The sequence below is a fragment of the Chelonia mydas genome, chromosome 4 (assembly GCF_015237465.2).
Source record: "Chelonia mydas isolate rCheMyd1 chromosome 4, rCheMyd1.pri.v2, whole genome shotgun sequence".
Taxonomy (NCBI): Eukaryota; Metazoa; Chordata; order Testudines; family Cheloniidae; genus Chelonia; species Chelonia mydas.
In genome coordinates, this window is record NC_057852.1 from 41,360,397 (window position 1) to 41,379,923 (window position 19,527).

The window sequence follows — 19,527 nt, forward strand, 5'->3', positions numbered from 1 at the left end:
CCAGACCTGAAGAACTCTCTGTAGCTCTAAAGCAGTGGTTCTCAAACGTTAGTACTGGTGACCCCTTTCACATAGCAAGCCTCTGAGTGTGACCCCCCTAATAAATTAAAAATACTTTTTTTATAAATTTAACACCACATATTTATAAATGCTGGAGGCAAAAGGGGTTTGGGGTGGAAGCTGACAGCTCTTGACCCCCCATGTAATAATGTTGCGACCCTCTGATGGTTCCCAAACCCCAGTTTGAGAACCCCTGCTCTAAAGCTTGTATCTCTCACCAACAGAAGATATTACCTCACCTACTGTATCCGTCTATATGTGATGCCAGATGCAAAAAATAAACACACTGTAAAAACCATATGTATTTTCCTCTTTACAAACTTCTAGCTGTTTTGGTAGTTCCAGGGGTTACACAAAAGTATGCTTCACAAGCTGATAGCATTACTTTCATTTCCAGGGGATTATTCCCCCAGACCACCACAGTTTTAAACATAGGTCACATTTTATACTTAGCCTTCTTTACAATTTTCCTTTATTTAAGCTACCTTAAGGATGAAATCTTGTTCTGCATCTCTTGGCTTATCTTTAGTTCTTCACCAGATCCACCTTCCCTATGGACAGGCTCTGTAGTCAGTCCTGTCACCCATCCTGAAAGAAACATACAAAGAACTATGAAAAATTCCTTATAAACTATAAACAAGAAAGCATATGAAAAGTCCTAACTGAGGCACATTGCCTTAACACTGTAGAACATAAGAGGCAGAATTGTCCAGAAGACAGGCAATTAAGGTGTGGGCTCTATTCCCGGTTCTGATACTGACTCAGAACAATAGGTCTGGGCATGGATTTTCAGAGTTGAGTAATTTCCCAATCTGTAAAATGGGGACATGGTAGCTATTGTTCTTTAAAAAGCATTTTGAGATCTTTTGATGAAAAATGCCAAAAATGTGCTAATTAATTGTTATATTGCTTAATGCTGATCCTCTAAAAGAGGTTCCTATAACACCATGGATAGTTAGTTTTTAAGGATAAAAATGCAGTAAAATGTTGTATAATGGACCAAGTATGTGGCTCAGCATAGGTACGTGTACTTCTGTTTCTGTATCTCTTAAAATCAGTACTGTTTTGCTACTTTTCACCATGGCATCCAGACTGGAACAAAGAGCACTTGATTTGGTTTTGTCTTGACACCCCAACTATGTTTATTCAAATGGTTTCTAGACCTTTTCAATGATTTCAGCCCCTTTAAAAAGGGGGAATAGTGACACAGTATTGTTACAAAATGCACCATGAAAACTAATGTACATGTCCAGTACTGTAGACGCTTGTTTGCGGCAACACCTTGTAAGTGCAAATGCTGCTTACGAGCAAAATTTCCCCTGGGAACACTTTCCCTACTGTGAATTGTCGATACGCCCCATAACAGCAACAGCCACTTAGGGCTTATCTACACTTAATGGAGAATGGACGCTGCTGCGATCGATGCACTGGCGGTCAATTTAGCGGGTCTAGTGAAAACCCACTAAATCGATTACAGATTGCTCTCCCGTCGATTCCTGTACTCCACCTGATCAAGAAGAGTACGGCGAGTCGACGGGAGAGCATCTCCCATCAATGTCACGTAGTGTGGACGCTGCAGTAAGTAGATCTAAGCTACGTCTATTTGAGTTAAGCTATTCACAACTCAAATTGCGTAGCTTAAATCAACTTTTCCCTTTAGTGTAGACAAGGTCTTAGGAGCAACATAGCAAAAGGTTGTTACTAACAAGCGTCTCAAACCTCTCAGCCATTTTTCAAACAACAAAAAGCCCCATTAATCAAGGATTATACATAAAAAAAGGCAGAAAATACATAAAAAAAATCCTCTTATAGCTTCTGTGATCTTTACAGTAACATTACCACAGACAGTGAGGAACCGCAGGGAGACTTTAGAGCGGATCCACAGCTGGTATAAATTGTAATAGCTCATAACTATTAAGTCAAGGAAGCTAACAATTTACACCAGCTGAGAATCTGCCCCACAGCCTGTTAGCCTTCTGCGGATTGCACTGTACACACAAAGTAAACATTTGCCATTGACTCAGCCTAAAACCTACTATGAAGGTTAACACGATTAAAACTTGGGATTTCAGCATATCAGGTTTGAAACCCAACAATAATTTAAAAAGTGAGCTTTTACTGTTTTAAGCTATTGAGCAAAACACATACAACACTTTTCTAACTAGATGTCCCTTACGAACAGACCAGTGCTATTGGGGGTCTACTGAAGGCTTCAAGTCTATATAAGCCTCCTTATGAAGAATAATCTTGTTTTCTTATTTCCCAAAAGTGGCTGCTTTGAGAGCTCCAAAAATTCAGCACTACTGAAAAGGCAAAAGAAGCAAAACAAAGCTGTTAGACACCTAGCAAGATGCATATTCATGATGAAGAGGGACATGGAAAAGACAGACAAGGAACCAAAAAAGGATACTATTCATAATTACAAAATTATAAAACTGTAAACAATTCCATCAGGTATAAAATCTAACCATTTCTAATGTACTCATCACTGTGTTATACAGTTGCCTATACCTGACAATAACTAACTGCTGTAGTACACGATAACGAGATATAAAGTGAAAAACCACAGGATTTTAATACAATTTAAAATATATACAAGAAAATGTTTCCCACACTTAGAAGTATTTTAATAGCAGAAAATTTTGAGCCAGAATACTATTTTTTGTAACCAGAACAAATTACACTGTATTAATACAATTCCAGCTCCATTAACAGCACAGTTTGCTTAACCACTGTAATACCGATAGCCAAAATTCTTTAAGTATTTAATAGACAACTTACCTGAATATGTGGATGCTAAGATTTCATCATACCCATCCTTTCCTACACAGCCGCCCTGGATAGATGTGATGCTCTCTGACAAGGCCTAAAAAATAAAAACAGACGAGCACTCAGAAGATACATGACTTTATTCATTTTATATGAGCGCTGTTTAAAGAAAAAAAAAAAACACCTCCCCTACTTTAATTGTAGTGCAGAAAATCTATTCAGATACACAACCGCTCAAAAGTATAAGAAATACTTAATTACCGGTTATTGTGTTTCAGCACATATATTTTTGGTTCTACTGTGTATGTACCTTGAAAGACATATTAGGAATTGGTTTATAAAGTAAAACCTTGATGCACAGTCTAATTTTCAAACAGTAATTACCAGAATGTGCTAGAAGGAAAGATGAGTGACTATGAATTAAATACACTATTTTAAACAATTAGTAATAAATACAGCCCTACCAGAAAGTATAGACTTTAAAGAGTCACTTGTTTATTTAAGAGAAAAAAAATCAATATGTTTTAAAGTTTTGGAGGCGTTTTTTGTTTGGTTGGCTGTTGTTTAGATTGTTTTACTAACCTAAATTAGTAACACGAGTTTATTTTACAAAAAAAAAAAAAAAAGAGACCTTGCAAAATGTATTTTTACCATTTGTGCGGTTTAATTTTAGCATTTCATTCAAATTGACTGGCCTGTTTCACTTTCTGGTTTTCACATATTAGCTCATTGCTTTTGTGTTAGGGTTTCTACCATTATATGGAAGCATGAAATTTTAACACACAAATGACATTTTTTAATTCATAACCATTTCGGTAAGCCCTTGGCCATTTTTGTAATTGCTACTATACAGTGTGCCTAAAAATAAAATGAAGTACAGCACTGAACAAACCAACTTTTAAACACTCTTTGACAGCATATAAAAATATAGCTATATTGTGCAGAAAGAACAGCTGCAGACCATTTAAATAAATAAATATATATAAACTGTTTAATAATGACTGAAGATCAAGGAAGACAGTCCAAATACATATCTATGGCATACCATTCGTTTAACTGTGTAACAATATAGTTTGAGCCCTTCCAAATTCACAGTCCATTTTGGTCAATTTCACAGCCACAGGGTTTTAAAATTAGTCAATGTCACATTTTCAGATGTTTACATCTGAAATTTCAGGGTGGTGTAATGGTAGGGGTCCTGACCCAAAAGGCGGTCAGGGTGGGAAGAGTCACAAGGCTATTGTAGGGGGGTCATGGGACTGCTACCCTTACTTCTGCCTGCTGTTGGCAGGGGAGCTGCCTTCAGAGCTGGGCAGCCAGAGAACTTGCCACCCAGCTCTAAAGTCAGCGCCACCACCAGCAGCAGCGCAGAAGGGAGGGTCGCAGGGTATGGAGGGGTAGATTACCATATGTTAGGTTTTGCCAGCAGTCTCCTGCCCAAGTGGAGCCACGGAGCTCCCTGCAGCCGGGTGCTGACAGCTGGAGCCGTGGAGCTTCCTGCAGCCGGGGCAGATCCCTGCAGTGGAAGAGGAAATCTCAACCCTCCCCATCCCTGGCCGGGACTAGCAGCTGGAGCCCTGCGCAGGATAGGAGCCCTCAGCTGGGTGCCAGATTTCACAGGGAGATCAGATTTCACAGTCCGTGATGTGTTTTTCACAGCTGTGAATTTGGTAGGGCCCTAAATATAGTTACAAATAAAAATTAAGAAATTAAACAATTATAATTTATTTCTTTTTTAATTTAAAGCAAAGGAGTTTAAAATATGCCCTGCGAAGAGGGCATTTCTTGTGATGAGCTTACATGGTCATATCGAAGGACAGGCTCATTTGTGCAGTCGAAGTTATAGATTTCTAACATACCATCATCTCGGCCAACAAGTAATTCTTTAACTCCATCACCCAGAATGTCAAAGTTATCAATACATAAGATACCTAAAAATAAAGAAAAAACCCTCTTATGAACAACAAACTGACTGCTCATTTCATCTTTTGTCTTACAATGAATGATTTGCAAAGTCGTCCATAAAAAAGGTATTCTAGTGCATTAGTAGTCTTGAAAAAAACAAATTGATAGAACATTCCTGCTAAGTTTGTGAAGTTTTACTAATGCCATTTTTGGCTTCTGAGTAAAATGAGTGACTTCATCACTTCCTTATGAGAAACAATGTACTGGACTAAGTAGGTAAAAAGCAGAACTATATTCCAATGCAAAGCACAGAAATAAAGAGACTTAATAGAAACCAACTGTAAAGAACCCAAAACCAAATCTAGGATTCAGGCCCCTTTAAAGCATCTCACAGTCACCCAAAATCAAAATCACTCCTCATATTTGAAAAATGACATCATGCTAAGAAGTTTACTAAAAATATTTTTGAGACACAAAATGCTCTACAGGCATATGGGATAACTGGGTTCTATTCATGGTCCTTCCCTTTTCAGGGGAACAACACCTGAGATTGCTGCAGAGGCAGCATACTAAACATAAAAGGGAATCAATGTCCTGGAAGTCACAGCAATAATTTTTGGCCAATTAAAGAATAGGGGAGCTTCAAAAAGAGCCTTGTCCAATCCTCAGACTGAAAGCAGGTGCAAAGTAACCAAAAACAATAGTACACAGGGACAGTGATAACCTCTGCTGTGGGAAGAATTCAAAATGCCACAAGTTTGGAAAAATAGGATATTCATGTTTGGATTTATAAGTACAACCACCACTACAGCAGATAGTCAAATTATATATATAAAATAATTTAAAGGAGTTTATTTTTTTAAAAGTCATCTTAAAATAGTAAACAAAAGCATATCAAATGAGAACCGGAAATAACCTGCACGAAGAATAAGAAAAAAAAACCCAAGACAAAAACCATAATTAAACATCTTCAGCAAGAGGTCAAAAGCCAGGAAGTGGAGTACTCAAGTTACTGTAAAATACAGGCAAAACTGTGATGAATCTTCAAAATATTTACCACAACACAAAAAATGCCCATAGGTATAATGAAATTTACTAGTAACTTTATTTCATACAGCCTTATGTATAATGGAATGCCAGTGATCTGGAAACATTACCAGGGTACATACCTCCTCTCTTCTTCTCATTTCTGATTTCCCACTTATGTACTGGAGAGGCACTTGAAACCTCAATGAGACCAAGTTTCCCATCAGATGTTCCAAACAGAAGTTCTTCTCCAGAATCACCTAAGCATATAGGTACTATATTGGTTCTATTTTTTACACTATTCAAATCTTTTAAGGACTTAAGTCTTTTCTTTAACACTTTCCTTCAGAATGTAATGTCTGAATCACAAAATATTCAAATCCATGCTCTGCAACAGAGTTACCAGACTTTTTCAAAACATAGTTGTTAGAAACAAGGCTAGAACTTCTGAAGATGGACACAAACATCTTGAGAACTACGGGTATTTTAATAAATTGTTCATTCCTACTGTTCTTACATGCATGCATCTCTCACTGAGCTCAATAGCTGTTAATGTAAAAGGAGCAGGACATTATATAAATACTGAATACATTAAAGTAAGGATATTCTTCACAGCTTCTGACAAGACTAGCAAGAGAAGTACTACCCTCCCATTCCTCTCCCTCTCCTCCCCTGTCATTAGATTGATCTACCTTATATGGTTTGTGGCGAGGTCTTCAAAAAGACCAGGACCACAAACAAACAAAACTACCTCACTTGTTCACCTCCCTGGATAAGGGCTGCAGAGTCCATCTTCCACTAAGTGGGATTTAAAAGGGAAATTTATTTTCCCTCCCAAACCAGCTGCTGCCATCACAATGCTACTTTCAAATGGCCCGACTGAAAGAAAATGGATTAGGAGCTGGATTAGAGCCATTTGTTACGTTTTTTCACCTATGGTGCTAAATTCAGGTGACAGAAGATAGCAAAAGGACTAGCTAAACAATTTTAAACTTTAAGGTTGTATCTACACTCCAGAGACTATGCCAGCATAGGATCCAGAGACAGAAAAAGGTATGTGGGAGAAACTAGCAAGCCCTTCCCCTTCTGAACAACTCCCATGCCCAAATTGCTGCAGGCCTCTCTCACCATGTGTGGATAGGAGGCTATGATATTCCCCGAGGTTCCACTTCATGCCTCTTAGTGCTTGGGTATGCTTAAAACACTGCAGTGGCACAACTACACCACCGTAGCACTTCAGTGTAGACACTACCTATGCTGACAGGAGGGCTTCTCCCACAGGCATAGAGAATCCAGAATAAATCGTCTATCAACCCAGTGCTAGTTTACACTGGGGTTAGGTCAGTATAGCTGTCTCTCACACCTGCACGAGATGTAGTTATACTGCAGTAAATTACTGGTGTAGGTCAGGCCTTAGCTTCTTACTCCTGCCTGAAGGGGACAAAGGGAGCACTTAATAACACTAGTGCTAGTTATGTTTCTATATGAAAAATGGAGCTTTGGACATATGAAACTTTGATTAGAAAACTAAAAGGAATCTTGCTTTGTCTCTTAACCAGAGCAATTCTGTTACTGGCAATGAGCTGTTCAGGTGATTTACAGAATTTTTTTTAAACTAAAAAGGCAAATTAACAACAGTCTCAAATGATAGATGAGAAGAATGTGTGATATTGAAAATAATTAATCAAACAGGATTTAATGTGTCAAAGAAATATTTAAAAGGTGGTGTTTGATTTCTGAATAATTTCCAAAAAATATGTATAATCTCTTGGAGTGAACAAATTCTGAACTAATTAGAAATGTTCTGACATAAGTTAATCAGTCACATTTCTATCAAAGCTACCAAATTTTAAATGTAAACTATTGTAAGAAACAACTGCATGGTCAGAGCTGTGACCCTTTTTGCAATTTTAACACCAGCTTCTAGACAATGTTAATCAAGGTTCTACAATATTTGTAAATAAGACATCCAGATTTTGATATTTTTATTTAAAATACATTTCAGTGAAATACTAATATATTTAAGATCTAGTTACCACCATTTCCATTGTTTAAAGCAAGAACAGTAGGTGGTCCAGAAACTTCCACTTCATATAGCAAATCAGACCCCTACAGATGAAGAAAGAAAGAAAAAAAAGTTAAAATGATCCAAAAACTCCATTAAAAAAATCACTTAAAATTGCATAAGTATGCGTATTCTTTGTTATACCTATGGATAAACTTTAGTTATCCAAATGAGATGCATGTTTTGGTAATCTTTCAAAACTACAGAACAGTGAAGTGTATAAATGGAGTACAAGACTGGCTTTTTTTTAAAAAGATGTTAAATAAAATGTATTTCTAGTGTTTTTAAAACTCAGTTTTTGTGGCAACATAACCTGAAAATTCATGTACTAACAGCTGCCAACATTCACGTGGTAAATAAACACCACGACTTTCACAATAAGCCAGCAATCAAGCTAATCCCATTTCAAAACAAGGCCAAAACAAGCCAATCCCTAAGAACCCAAACACGCTACGTGACTAGATCCCCCCAGCGTGCAGTCTGGGACTGTGGTGGGCCTGCTGTGCACCCCTGACTCTCTCCCCCTCTTGCCCTTGCTCCCCCCCCCCCCCCCGAACCTTCTTCCTGATTGCCAGGAGCCAATCAAAAAAAGAAGCAACAAGCTACAAGCCAAAAGCTAGCCAAGAAGCAACTCACAAGCCAATTAAGCCAAAAACAAGCCAAATTTCTGCATTTTTTTCACGGGTTTGGCATGTCTGGTATAAATGTAATTATCTTTCTCATAACTCTATAAATCATAACAATAATTAATAAAACTTGATCTGATTAAGTGATTTATTCAAATTGAAAATGTATATATTATGAGAGACAGATATAAGCTCCCATCCTACAAACACATGGGTTTAAATTTTACTCATATGAGTAGTGCCACTGAAACCAATGAGACGACTTACTTAAGTTATAAGGAACTATAGCTTAAGTTAACGATACATGTGAGTAAAATGCAGGATCAAGGTCTAAGCAAGTGCACCCTCACCCCTACCTCTACCTTTTAGCAGAATTTCACTGATCCTTACCTCACTAGCCTACAAATGGTAATTCTTATAAAAACAGCACTCATTTCATTTCTCAGCAGATTTAAGAGTAGTAGTAGTAGACGTCTTCTACATTATAAAATATGCTATAGAATATTTATAGCCAATACACAAAGCATACTTCATGATGTGTTAGATTTGATATTTTAAAATAGTGTTTGTGTGCTTACTTAACATTTCACAAAAATCAGTAATCCACAGTGGATCTTTTAGTCATTAGTGTGAATTAGTGAGGTTCTATGGTACTAGTAAAGGAAGTGACAAAAAAGCAAAGATTTTTAACCTGTAAAACTCTAAGGACTCTATCCTGGCATGCCAATATTGGTCTAATGCAAGACAGTTTCTCCACTGGAAGACAGAGGACATCATTGATTTTATCTCCTGACAGGTAGTAGTGCTGGTCCTTGCAGTCACAGTAATGGTTATAGATATAGCTTGCACAAAGAAAGAGATCTGCTCCCGATATATGCCTGAGAAAAAGAAAAGTATTTAATTTTGTCAGCATTTCAAGTTATAGTGATATTCTCTTAGGCCCCAATATACATGTGGATCAAGTTACACACATGTATAACTGTTTGTAGATTCAGGGCCTTAGTGAGTAAAATAAGCAATTAATCTGTTTAAATAGATTAAACCTGTTATTTTCTACAAACTATAAAATCATATAGTTTACACTCCTTTATGTTTTTTTCTGTAGTTTATTTTCATCTCTGCAAAAGGGTCTGCAGACAACAAATGCTAAAGAGACCTTACTAATACACTTCATAATATAAATTTAAAGAGAAACAAAATTATTTAAAAGAAAAGAAATGCCATCTTGATAAAAGCATGTTCAGGCAGAATTCCCCCTGAGCCTTCTAAGAACAGGATGAGAGAACATAAAAAAATAATCTCCATGTGTGTCTTAAGAGAAGTAGTTAAGGCATTTTTAAAATACATTTTTAGAAGCACAATATAAGCTGGGTGCATGGGGGCATTGTTTTGATTTAGGTTTTCTTGGTAAATATATTAGATAAAATTTTGGTGAAGGTGAGCAAGAGAAAGGGCTCAGTTTAAAAAAAAAAGAATGAATGGGAGTAGAAAATTTAAACATGATGGAGCAGTAACCCTTTTGGACTTTGGAGGAACACTCCAAAAAACTAATTAAACATTGAAGACTAACTGTAAAGCAAAAACAACAATTGAGTGAACACAGACTCTTGAGTTAAAATGACTCACCATAACTAGAATGTTGAAATAGAAGGGTGGCATTCTGCACACAAGTAAGTTTTAATTAAGGCCTTGGGTAAATTTTCTAATGTGCCCAAGTTACTTTAGCAGCCTAAATTCTATATTTAAGAGTGACTGAGGCATTAATCCTTTGTCTATAGAGGTTTTAGCCACCAGTGAAGCCATACTGCCATAGTTATAATAGTTCAAACTTCTACTGTGAACATGTATTACAACCATGTCTTGTATACACACTGGGGTTTGTACCATTATAACTACATTGATCAAAAAGCTAAAATCCAGAGTATAAACAAGTCCTATGTAAAGTTACACTCCTCCCCCATGAATATCTGTTAATTTACTGGTCACTGAAAGCATTCCACAATGCAGCATTCTGCGACACCCTAAGTATCAGGAGTCTCATCACATATGATGGATTGCAATGTTACATTCTGGATATCTTCAGTCAACACAGAAAATTAACATTTTTCAGTCAACCAGTTAGGTCACTTTTGGAATGATGTTTTGCCTCACCTACCACGTAAGTAGCAATGAAATGATTAAATATAGTTCAATATGATTTTTCTTAAACTGAGTCACAAAGTTGCAAATATTTTGTACTGAATGAAGCTTTGAGAATAAAGTTAAGTACATTTAATATTTATGTTCCTAGGTTACTTATAAGAGCGATTTAAAAAGTTATACTTAATATTCATTCAGAAGACAAATACAAAAAAGAAAAGCATACTGATCTGTTTTTTGGCAGCCCGTTTCAAAAATTATGTCTACATTAATAAATGTGGCAATTCAATGGCGAGCTCCATTTGTTTCACTGCATAACAGGACTGTCTATCATACCAGTATTAAAGTTACTCGCTTCTCCACTTACTGCCACCTTGTGGCTCTCAGAGGGGACTCAATCCAACTCTCACACATCAGCAGAAAGACTTCCGCGGATTTAAAAAGAGTTGAAGCAGAGCCCAACTTCCCTTCCTACTCACTCCTCTTGCCAAGATGTTTACAAAGTTGGTCCCCTTCTGATCTTGTGGATAAATTACATTTAAACACTTTTTGTAAAGCGGGAGGAAGAAGATTTACAGTGAAGGAGGTGGCCAAAATTATTAAACTAGGTTCTAGTTCATTTTACAGGATTCTGACAGTGTAACATTTTTCTTTACTTTAGGGCTTTTTAAAAGCCTTATCTATAGGTATGACAGACAGATAGATAGACAAAGAGGTATAATTATTGTTCAAGTGTGTATAGATACAGATACATACACACACAAATGAATACTTTAAGAGTGTTTTTGACTGCTCTAAATCCTGTTTCTTCTCCCTAACAGGCCACTCCATGTTAAAGTATGGAGAAAATATTTTTAAAACATGGTTTTTAATTTTTATTAGCATACTGTCCCTGCATGCCTTTATCGTGCATATCCTGCTGCACTAGTCACTCTGCCATTTGCTCCATATAGTAGTCAAGTCAGCCCAGCACCCCAAGTGGAATGTTCGATTAACATTAAAAAAAAATAAAAAAAATAAAAAAAAAAATCAGCAGTAAGACTGTAAAGAGAACATTTACTACAACAACAAAAATTGTACTCCATTCCAGAGGCCATACCAATGGAAGTGTAGTGAGACTGATCAAGACCTTGAAGGGAGCCATAATGGGTGTAGGATGGGTTAGGGAGAATGGGTAGTAAAGAAAGCCGAGTCAGAGAATCAAATCATGTCTCCCAGCAGAGCACCTTCAGCCACTGCTGTATGAACTCTACATTCATGCTGGTGTAAGATTCAAATATGGCAATTAAGTTAATATTTACATGAACATGGAATGGAGCGCTAGTTTTGACACACACGTTTGGAGAGAAGGTTGAATTTCTTGATATTATTTCAGTTTAGCCTTCAGCTAGCAAAAAGGTTTATAATGTCAAGGCTTTCTCCTCAACCTGAACAGTTAAACGCTTTTGGTTAGTTGGATACAGTTTACAGAAATGGAACTAACTTGCAAATGATGAGCATCCACCCTCTGAAGGCATGTCTATATGGTGCAGCAACACAAACTACAGGGGTGTGATTTCTGGAGCTCACTGACTGGTCTGTGCTGACATTGCTGGTGCATACTATAAGTTCTCCAGTGCACTTGAACGCACTGCTGAATGTTTTAACAGCACTATGTTCAAGTGCACTAAGGAACTTTTAATGCACACCAGCAGGGTCTACATGGACCAGTTAATGTGCAACATGTTAATGATCTTTAGAAGTCACATCCCCTTACTGTGCACTACACCAGTGGTTCTCAACCAGGGATCCAGAGCCCCCTGTGGGGCTGCAAACAGATTTCAGGGGGTCCACCAAGCACGGCTGGCATTAGACTCATTAGGGCCCAAGGCAAAAAGTCCTGCCACGTGGGACTGCAGCCCCGGGCCAAGCTCCACCACCCGGGACTAAAGCCAAAGCCTGGGCAACTTAGCTTCACTGTGCCCCCTATGGTGTGGGGTCCCGGGCAATTGCCCTCCTTGCTACCCCCTAACATCGGCCCTGGCTCTTATATGCAGTGAAACTGTTGTTGTGGCACAGCTGGGCCATGGAGTTTTTAATAGTATTGGGAGGGACTCAAAGAAAAAGGTTGAGAACCCCTGCACTACCCCACTGTGTGGACAAGCCCTGAGCTTTTAATCTAAAATACGTAATTCACATTATACTAACATTACTCTCTGTAAAAATCTAAATATTTTACATACAGGCAGTGATTAAATCATCACATTTTGGTGCAAAATAAGCCCAGCAGGCCTTCTGGCACATTAGAATATTTTAATCAATGGTTCACAATTTCTAAACTACTGTGTTTCCTTTGAAATGTGCCATGTACACATACAACCAAATGCAAAACTTAATAACTGCAAATATTTAACAGCTAAATCACAGTATATAATGAAAACACGGTAATGGGCCAGTGCCTGAATCTATGCAGATACCTGTACTCTGAAGTATTTTTAACCCTGATACTGCACTACCAACATGGGACATCAAATACTTAAGGCCCAATACAAATAAAAATTAAGTTTTGTCTTGTGCACCACAAAAGAGGGATGTATTTCCTCCCATCTCCTCACTGTATTAAACAGGCCCCATAGTTGTTCATTTCCAAGATAAGGTACATTCAAATTGGTATTGTGTGGGATTTGTCCTTCTATCCCCAAATATGCCCCTTAACAAGGAATTTGGGGTCACTCTGGAGTTCAAATGTTTTACTTACAGGATTCTCATTCCTGGGTCTCAGCACCCGAGCATGGATCAGGCACAACTCCCAAGTTCTTAAGGTTTTTAATCTCTAAGGGAAGCAGTAGCAGGTAAGAATGCACACCACACATCCACTGGCAATCATGTACCAACTCTGAACTTAACCACTGTTCTCAGAATCTTCCATTCAGTTCCTGATTTTAACAGGAAGTAAAATCTCCCCAGAGAAGAGTTAGCTAACCACAAAAAGAAAAGGAGGACTTGTGGCACCTTAGAGACTAACCAATTTATTTGAGCATGAGCTTTCGTGAGCTACAGCTCTGTAGCTCACGAAAGCTCATGCTCAAATAAATTGGTTAGTCTCTAAGGTGCCACAAGTCCTCCTTTTCTTTTTGCGAATACAGACTAACACGGCTGTTACTCTGAAACCTAACCACAAAACTCATCCTTCCATATCTCCTGCATCAAAGACCACAAGCGTCTGATGCCAGGTCCTTGCACCCTTTATTAGCTTTTTATTATCCTGGTATTTGTCCTAAGGAAGAATCTTAACAAGAGCACAGACTTTTTCCAAAATTTAATGTGCCCTATTGCCACAAAGACCTATTAGTTCACATCACTAAGTATCCAAATTAGACCTTGTACCAAAGCTCAGGTTTCTGGAGTGCAATGCCATATGTTTAGCCAGACTTCTTCTAGCTATGACAACCAAGCTCTCAGGCGGGGAGGGATACAGTCAGCAGTATACATACTTTTTCTCAGCAGTCTTTAAGTGAGGAGTTATGGAACCTTCTTCAGCAGTTGTTCCAAACCTCTTTGCAAGGGCACAAGGCCCTTAAAGGCAGCAGTAGCAGGTCATCCCCATTCTTTAAATGCAGTGATGCCTAGAACCTTTGGCAGTGATGTGTCAGGAAGACAGCTGGGTGTTTCTTGGTGATGCTGATTACGTGGAGGTGATGCTTCATCAAATGAGCCAGAACACAATACCACCATCTCAAGCACCAGGACCTGAAAGGCCTTGGGGACTCAGAGCTTAAGGGTGCTCCCAGAACTCAAGGCACAACAAAGGCCTTTTGCGTGATGAAACTACTCTGCCAAGCCAAGAGAGAACCTGGATCGGTGCTGACACAGAGCTCCACAGCTAAGTCCAGGCATACTTTTCAAAGATTTTACTTTAACACTCTAGTTCAGAATGATGAAAATTTATATGGGGTGCCTTGAAGAAGACTGAGGCATTGCTCAAGGCACTGAGTACCTGGAGTTACATCTTCAAACAAACCTGGCATCCCAGCACAGCAGACCTGAGTCCTAGGACAGAGGATGCAGCAAACGTGACAATTTTCTGCTAGATGGACACCACTTATATAATATTACTACCTCTGTAGTTCAAAGTATAATACCCATTTTACAGGTAAGGAAACCAAGGTACAGAAAAGTAAAATGACTCATCCAAAGTACTCAAGATCATACAGTAGATTAAAGGCAAGGCTTAGAACAGAACCCAGGTCTCCAACTCTCATTCCAGTGCCCTGTCAGCTAGGGCACATGGTTTCCTTACTGAATGGTTTTTCATTACATTCCCTTCTCTCTCCTTCCTCCCCACCCCCAAACTATTCCCACAAAAAGAGAAGCCTCACAGCCCAGGCCTCAACATATTTATTGAAACACCAAAACAAAGGGACCCAGAGATAAGCAAAAAAGAATTAAGCACTATGTTTCTGTAAAAAGAAAAGGAGTACTTGTGGCACCTTAGAGACTAACCAATTTATTTGAGCATAAGCTTTCGTGAGCTACAGCTCACTTCATCGGATGCATACTGTGGAAAATACAGAAGATGTTTGTTTTTATACACACAAATCATGAAAAAATGGGTGTTTATCACTACAAAAGGTTTTCTCTCCCCCCACCCCACTCTCCTGCTGGTAAAAGCTTATGTAAAGTGATCACTCTCCTTACAATGTGTATGATAATCAAGGTGGGCCATTTCCAGCACAAATCCAGGGTTTAAACAAGAACATCTGGGGGGGGTGGGGTGCGGGGTTAGGAAAACAAGGGGAAATAGGTTACCTTGCATAATGACTTAGCCACTCCTAGTCTCTATTCAAGCCTAAGTTAATTGTATCCAATTTGCAAATGAATTCCAATTCAGCAGTCTCTCACTGGAGTCTGGATTTGAAGTTTTTTTGTTGTAATATCGCAACTTTCATGTCTGTAATCGCGTGACCAGAGAAATTGAAGTGTTCTCCGACTGGTTTATGAATGTTATAATTCTTGACATCTGATTTGTGTCCATTTATTCTTTTACGTAGAGACTGTCCAGTTTGACCAACGTACACGGCAGAGGGGCACTGCTGGCACATGATGGCATATATCACATTGGTAGATGTGCAGGTGAACGAGCCTCTGATAGTGTGGCTGATGTTATTAGGCCCTGTGATGGTGTCCCCTGAATAGATATGTGGGCACAGTTGGCAACGGGCTTTGTTGCAAGGATAGGTTCCTGAGTTAGTGGTTCTGTTGTGTGGTATGTGGTTGCTGGTGAGTATTCGCTTCAGGTTGGGGGGCTGTCTGTAGGCAAGGACTGGCCTGTCTCCCAAGATTTGTGAGAGTGTTGGGTCATCCTTCAGGATAGGTTGTATATCCTTGATAATGCATTGGAGGGGTTTTAGTTGGGGGCTGAAGGTGACGGCTAGTGGCGTTCTGTTATTTTCTTTGTTAGGCCTGTCCTGTAGTAGGTGACTTCTGGGAACTCTTCTGGCTCTATCAATCTGTTTCTTCACTTCCACAGGTGGGTAGTGTAGTTGTAAGAATGCTTGATAGAGATCTTGTAGTTGTCTGTCTCTGTCTGAGGGGTTGGAGCAAATGCGGTTGTATCGCAGAGCTTGGCTGTAGACAATGGATCTTGTGGTGTGGTCAGGGTGAAAGCTGGAGGCATGTAGGCAGGAATAGCGGTCAGTAGGTTTCCGGTATAGGGTGGTGTTTATGTGACCATCGTTTATTAGCACTGTAGTGTCCAGGAAGTGGATCTCTTGTGTGGACTGGACCAGGCTGAGGTTGATGGTGGGATGGAAATTGTTGAAATCATGGTGGAATTCCTCAAGGGCTTCTTTTCCATGCGTCCAGATGATGAAGATGTCATCAATGTAGCGCAAGTAGAGTAGGGGCGTTAGGGGACGAGAGCTGAGGAAGCGTTGTTCTAAGTCAGCCATAAAAATGTTGGCATACTGTGGGGCCATGCGGGTACCCATAGCAGTGCCGCTGATTTGAAGGTATACATTGTCCCCAAATGTAAAATAGTTATGGGTAAGGACAAAGTCACAAAGTTCAGCCACCAGGTTAGCCGTGACATTATCGGGGATAGTGTTCTTGACGGCTTGTAGTCCATCTTTGTGTGGAATGTTGGTGTAGAGGGCTTCTACATCCATAGTGGCCAGGATGGTGTTATCAGGAAGATCACCGATGGATTGTAGTTTCCTCAGGAAGTCAGTGGTGTCTCGAAGGTAGCTGGGAGTGCTGGTAGCGTAGGGCCTGAGGAGGGAGTCTATATAGCCAGACAATCCTGCTGTCAGGGTGCCAATGCCTGAGATGATGGGGCGCCCAGGATTTCCAGGTTTATGGATCTTGGGTAGTAGACAGAATATCCCAGGTGCGGGTTCCAGGGGTGGGTCTGTGCGGATTTGATCTTGTGCTTTTTCAGGGAGTTTCTTGAGCAAATGCTGTAGTTTCTTTTGGTAACTCTCAGTGGGATCAGAGGGTAATGGCTTGTAGAAAGTGGTGTTGACTGGACTTCTACATAGAGTGCTTCCGTCGACGTGCACGGGCTGAAATTGTGGAAAAACAGCATCACTTGCCCCCACAACCTCAGCCGTGCAGAACACAATGCCATCCACAGCCTCAGAAACAACTCTGACATCATAATCAAAAAGGCTGACAAAGGAGGTGCTGTTGTCATCATGAATAGGTCGGAATATGAACAAGAGGCTGCTCGGCAGCTCTCCAACACCACTTTCTACAAGCCATTACCCTCTGATCCCCCCCCAGACGTTCTTGTTAAACCCTGGATTTGTGCTGGAAATGGCCCAACTTGATTATCATACACATTGTAAGGAGAGTGATCACTTTACATAAGCTATTACCAGCAGGAGAGTGGGAGGGGGGAGAAAAAACCTTTTGTAGTGATAAACACCCATTTTTTCACGATTTGTGTGTATAAAAACAAACATCTTCTGTATTTTCCACAGTATGCATCCGATGAAGTGAGCTGTAGCTCACGAAAGCTTATGCTCAAATAAATTGGTTAGTCTCTAAGGTGCCACAAGTACTCCTTTTCTTTTTGCGAATACAGACTAACACGGCTGTTACTCTGAAACCTATGTTTCTGTAGTGCAGTCATTAAGTTCCTCTAAGCTGTCCAGAGCCAAGTATCCTGCCAGCACTCCTGGGCCAACAGAAGCAAGGGATGCAGAAAAAAAAAAAAAAAATCAGAAAAGTAAATTACAAAACTACTACAAGCCTGATTGGAAGTCAAGGAAGAACAAAAAGAAAAGAATACTATATGTCATCAAGGCTGATTGGGATGAAGAGGAGCTGGCTAGAAGCTTTCAATTGCAGCAGTTAAGTTAATGAATGACAAGCAGTTGTAATGGGCTCACTCTTCCACTTGCTACTGATACCTTTACAGGAGTTCTGCCTATCTCAGGATAGAGAGAAGAGACTTAAGAATTAAAATCCTGCACAGATACTATTTAGAGAAAAATTCAATACAACTATTTGGTTGTACAGAAAAATAAACGCTAAAATTTCATTTTGAGAAAAAAAATTGAGTGCTCGGAATACATGAAATTTTTTTAAAAAGTGATATAAAAATAAATATTAAAACACAATACTATACTGCACTTAGTTGGGAGATGCTTAATCTGGACAGCCACTTTCCTGAGCTACCTGCCAGGAAACCAATTTAGACTAACGTGATAAATTCTTTCACAGAACCAAAAACTAAAACTAATTTTACTAACATGAAATAATAATGAAAAACAAAGTACTGCACATACATAGCTTTGATGTTTTCAGTGAGGTTAGTTTCAAATGAAAGGAACTGCTTCCCTCTCTTTGTGAAACCTCTAACCTCTGATCCTGTAGCCACAAAAATTTTCTCCTGTGGCGTATTAAGAGCTCCTCCCAGCTCCAGCCTTGTGATCCTTTGCCCTGGCAGTGTCTTGAACACTGGCTGTGAAAGTCAAAAAGGAAAGTGATACTTAATTATTTCAATACTGTATTTGCATTTTTTTTAAATACAAAAGATGCTAAATTTACACTGGGACTTTTGACGTAATTGCAGTGATTTTACAGAACATGTATACCTGATGAGATTTTATTATACATTGTTCCTCAGTATCAGTGAAGAAATCTGGCATTTTATAAATCAACTCAGTGCTCTAAAAGCTAATAGATAAAATACTTAAAATTCCAGTGCTATTTATTGAAGCACAGCACAGAGAGCTGTAGTGCAAGCTTCTGCACAGTGCCGCACATACATGCTGCATGCTGATTCCAGAGGAATAATCTCTAGTAATGAAAAAACGATTTTATGGACATGTAAAATTAACTTAGACACACTACCAAATTACAAACTGTGAAAGTTGTTTTTGTAAGTTGTCCTGCTATCCACAACTTTAGCTCCTACAGAGCAATTTGTTTACAAAGTCACTTAAATATCAGGTGTTAACTATTTTTAAAAAGTCATTACTGACAGTTTGGAAGAAAAGAACAGGAGTACTTGTGACACCTTAGAGACTAACAAATTTATTAGAGCATAAGTTTTCGTGGGCTACAGCCCACTTCATTGGATGCATAGAATGGAACATATAAGAAGATACATACACACACACACACGGTGGAAGTTGCCATACAAACTGTAAGAGGCTAATTAATTAAGATGAGCTATTATCAGCAGGAGAAAAAAAAACTTTTGTAGTGATAATCAAGATGGCCCATTTAGACAGCCCCCTTATAGACAGCCCCCTCAACCTGAAGCAAATACTCTCCAGCAACCACACAACAAAAACACTAACCCAGGAACCTATCCTTGCAACAAAGCCCGATGCCAACTCTGTCCACATATTTATTCAAGTGACACCATCATAGGACCTAATCACATGAGCCACACCATCAGAGGCTCGTTCACCTGCACATCTACCAATGTGATATATGCCATCA

At 39.1% G+C, this 19,527-nt stretch overlaps 1 protein-coding gene across 3 annotated transcripts in view; it reads right to left on the reverse strand.

Annotated features, from left to right (window-relative positions):
- BBS7 (Bardet-Biedl syndrome 7) overlaps positions 1-19,527 on the reverse strand; it is a 47,241-nt gene that overhangs the window by 22,390 nt on the left and 5,324 nt on the right. Inside the window, exons 4-10 of one of the 3 annotated variants that reach the window (XM_007056819.4) lie at positions 18,363-18,538; positions 9,143-9,329; positions 7,797-7,869; positions 5,904-6,020; positions 4,630-4,760; positions 2,842-2,926; positions 546-648 (exon numbers count right to left, since the gene is read on the reverse strand). In XM_007056819.4, the coding sequence (XP_007056881.1) occupies positions 546-648; positions 2,842-2,926; positions 4,630-4,760; positions 5,904-6,020; positions 7,797-7,869; positions 9,143-9,329; positions 18,363-18,538 (872 nt within the window). The remainder of the gene's footprint in view (positions 1-545; positions 649-2,841; positions 2,927-4,629; positions 4,761-5,903; positions 6,021-7,796; positions 7,870-9,142; positions 9,330-18,362; positions 18,539-19,527) is intronic. The other 2 variants (XM_037897141.2, XM_037897142.2) reach the window with 2 other exon arrangements.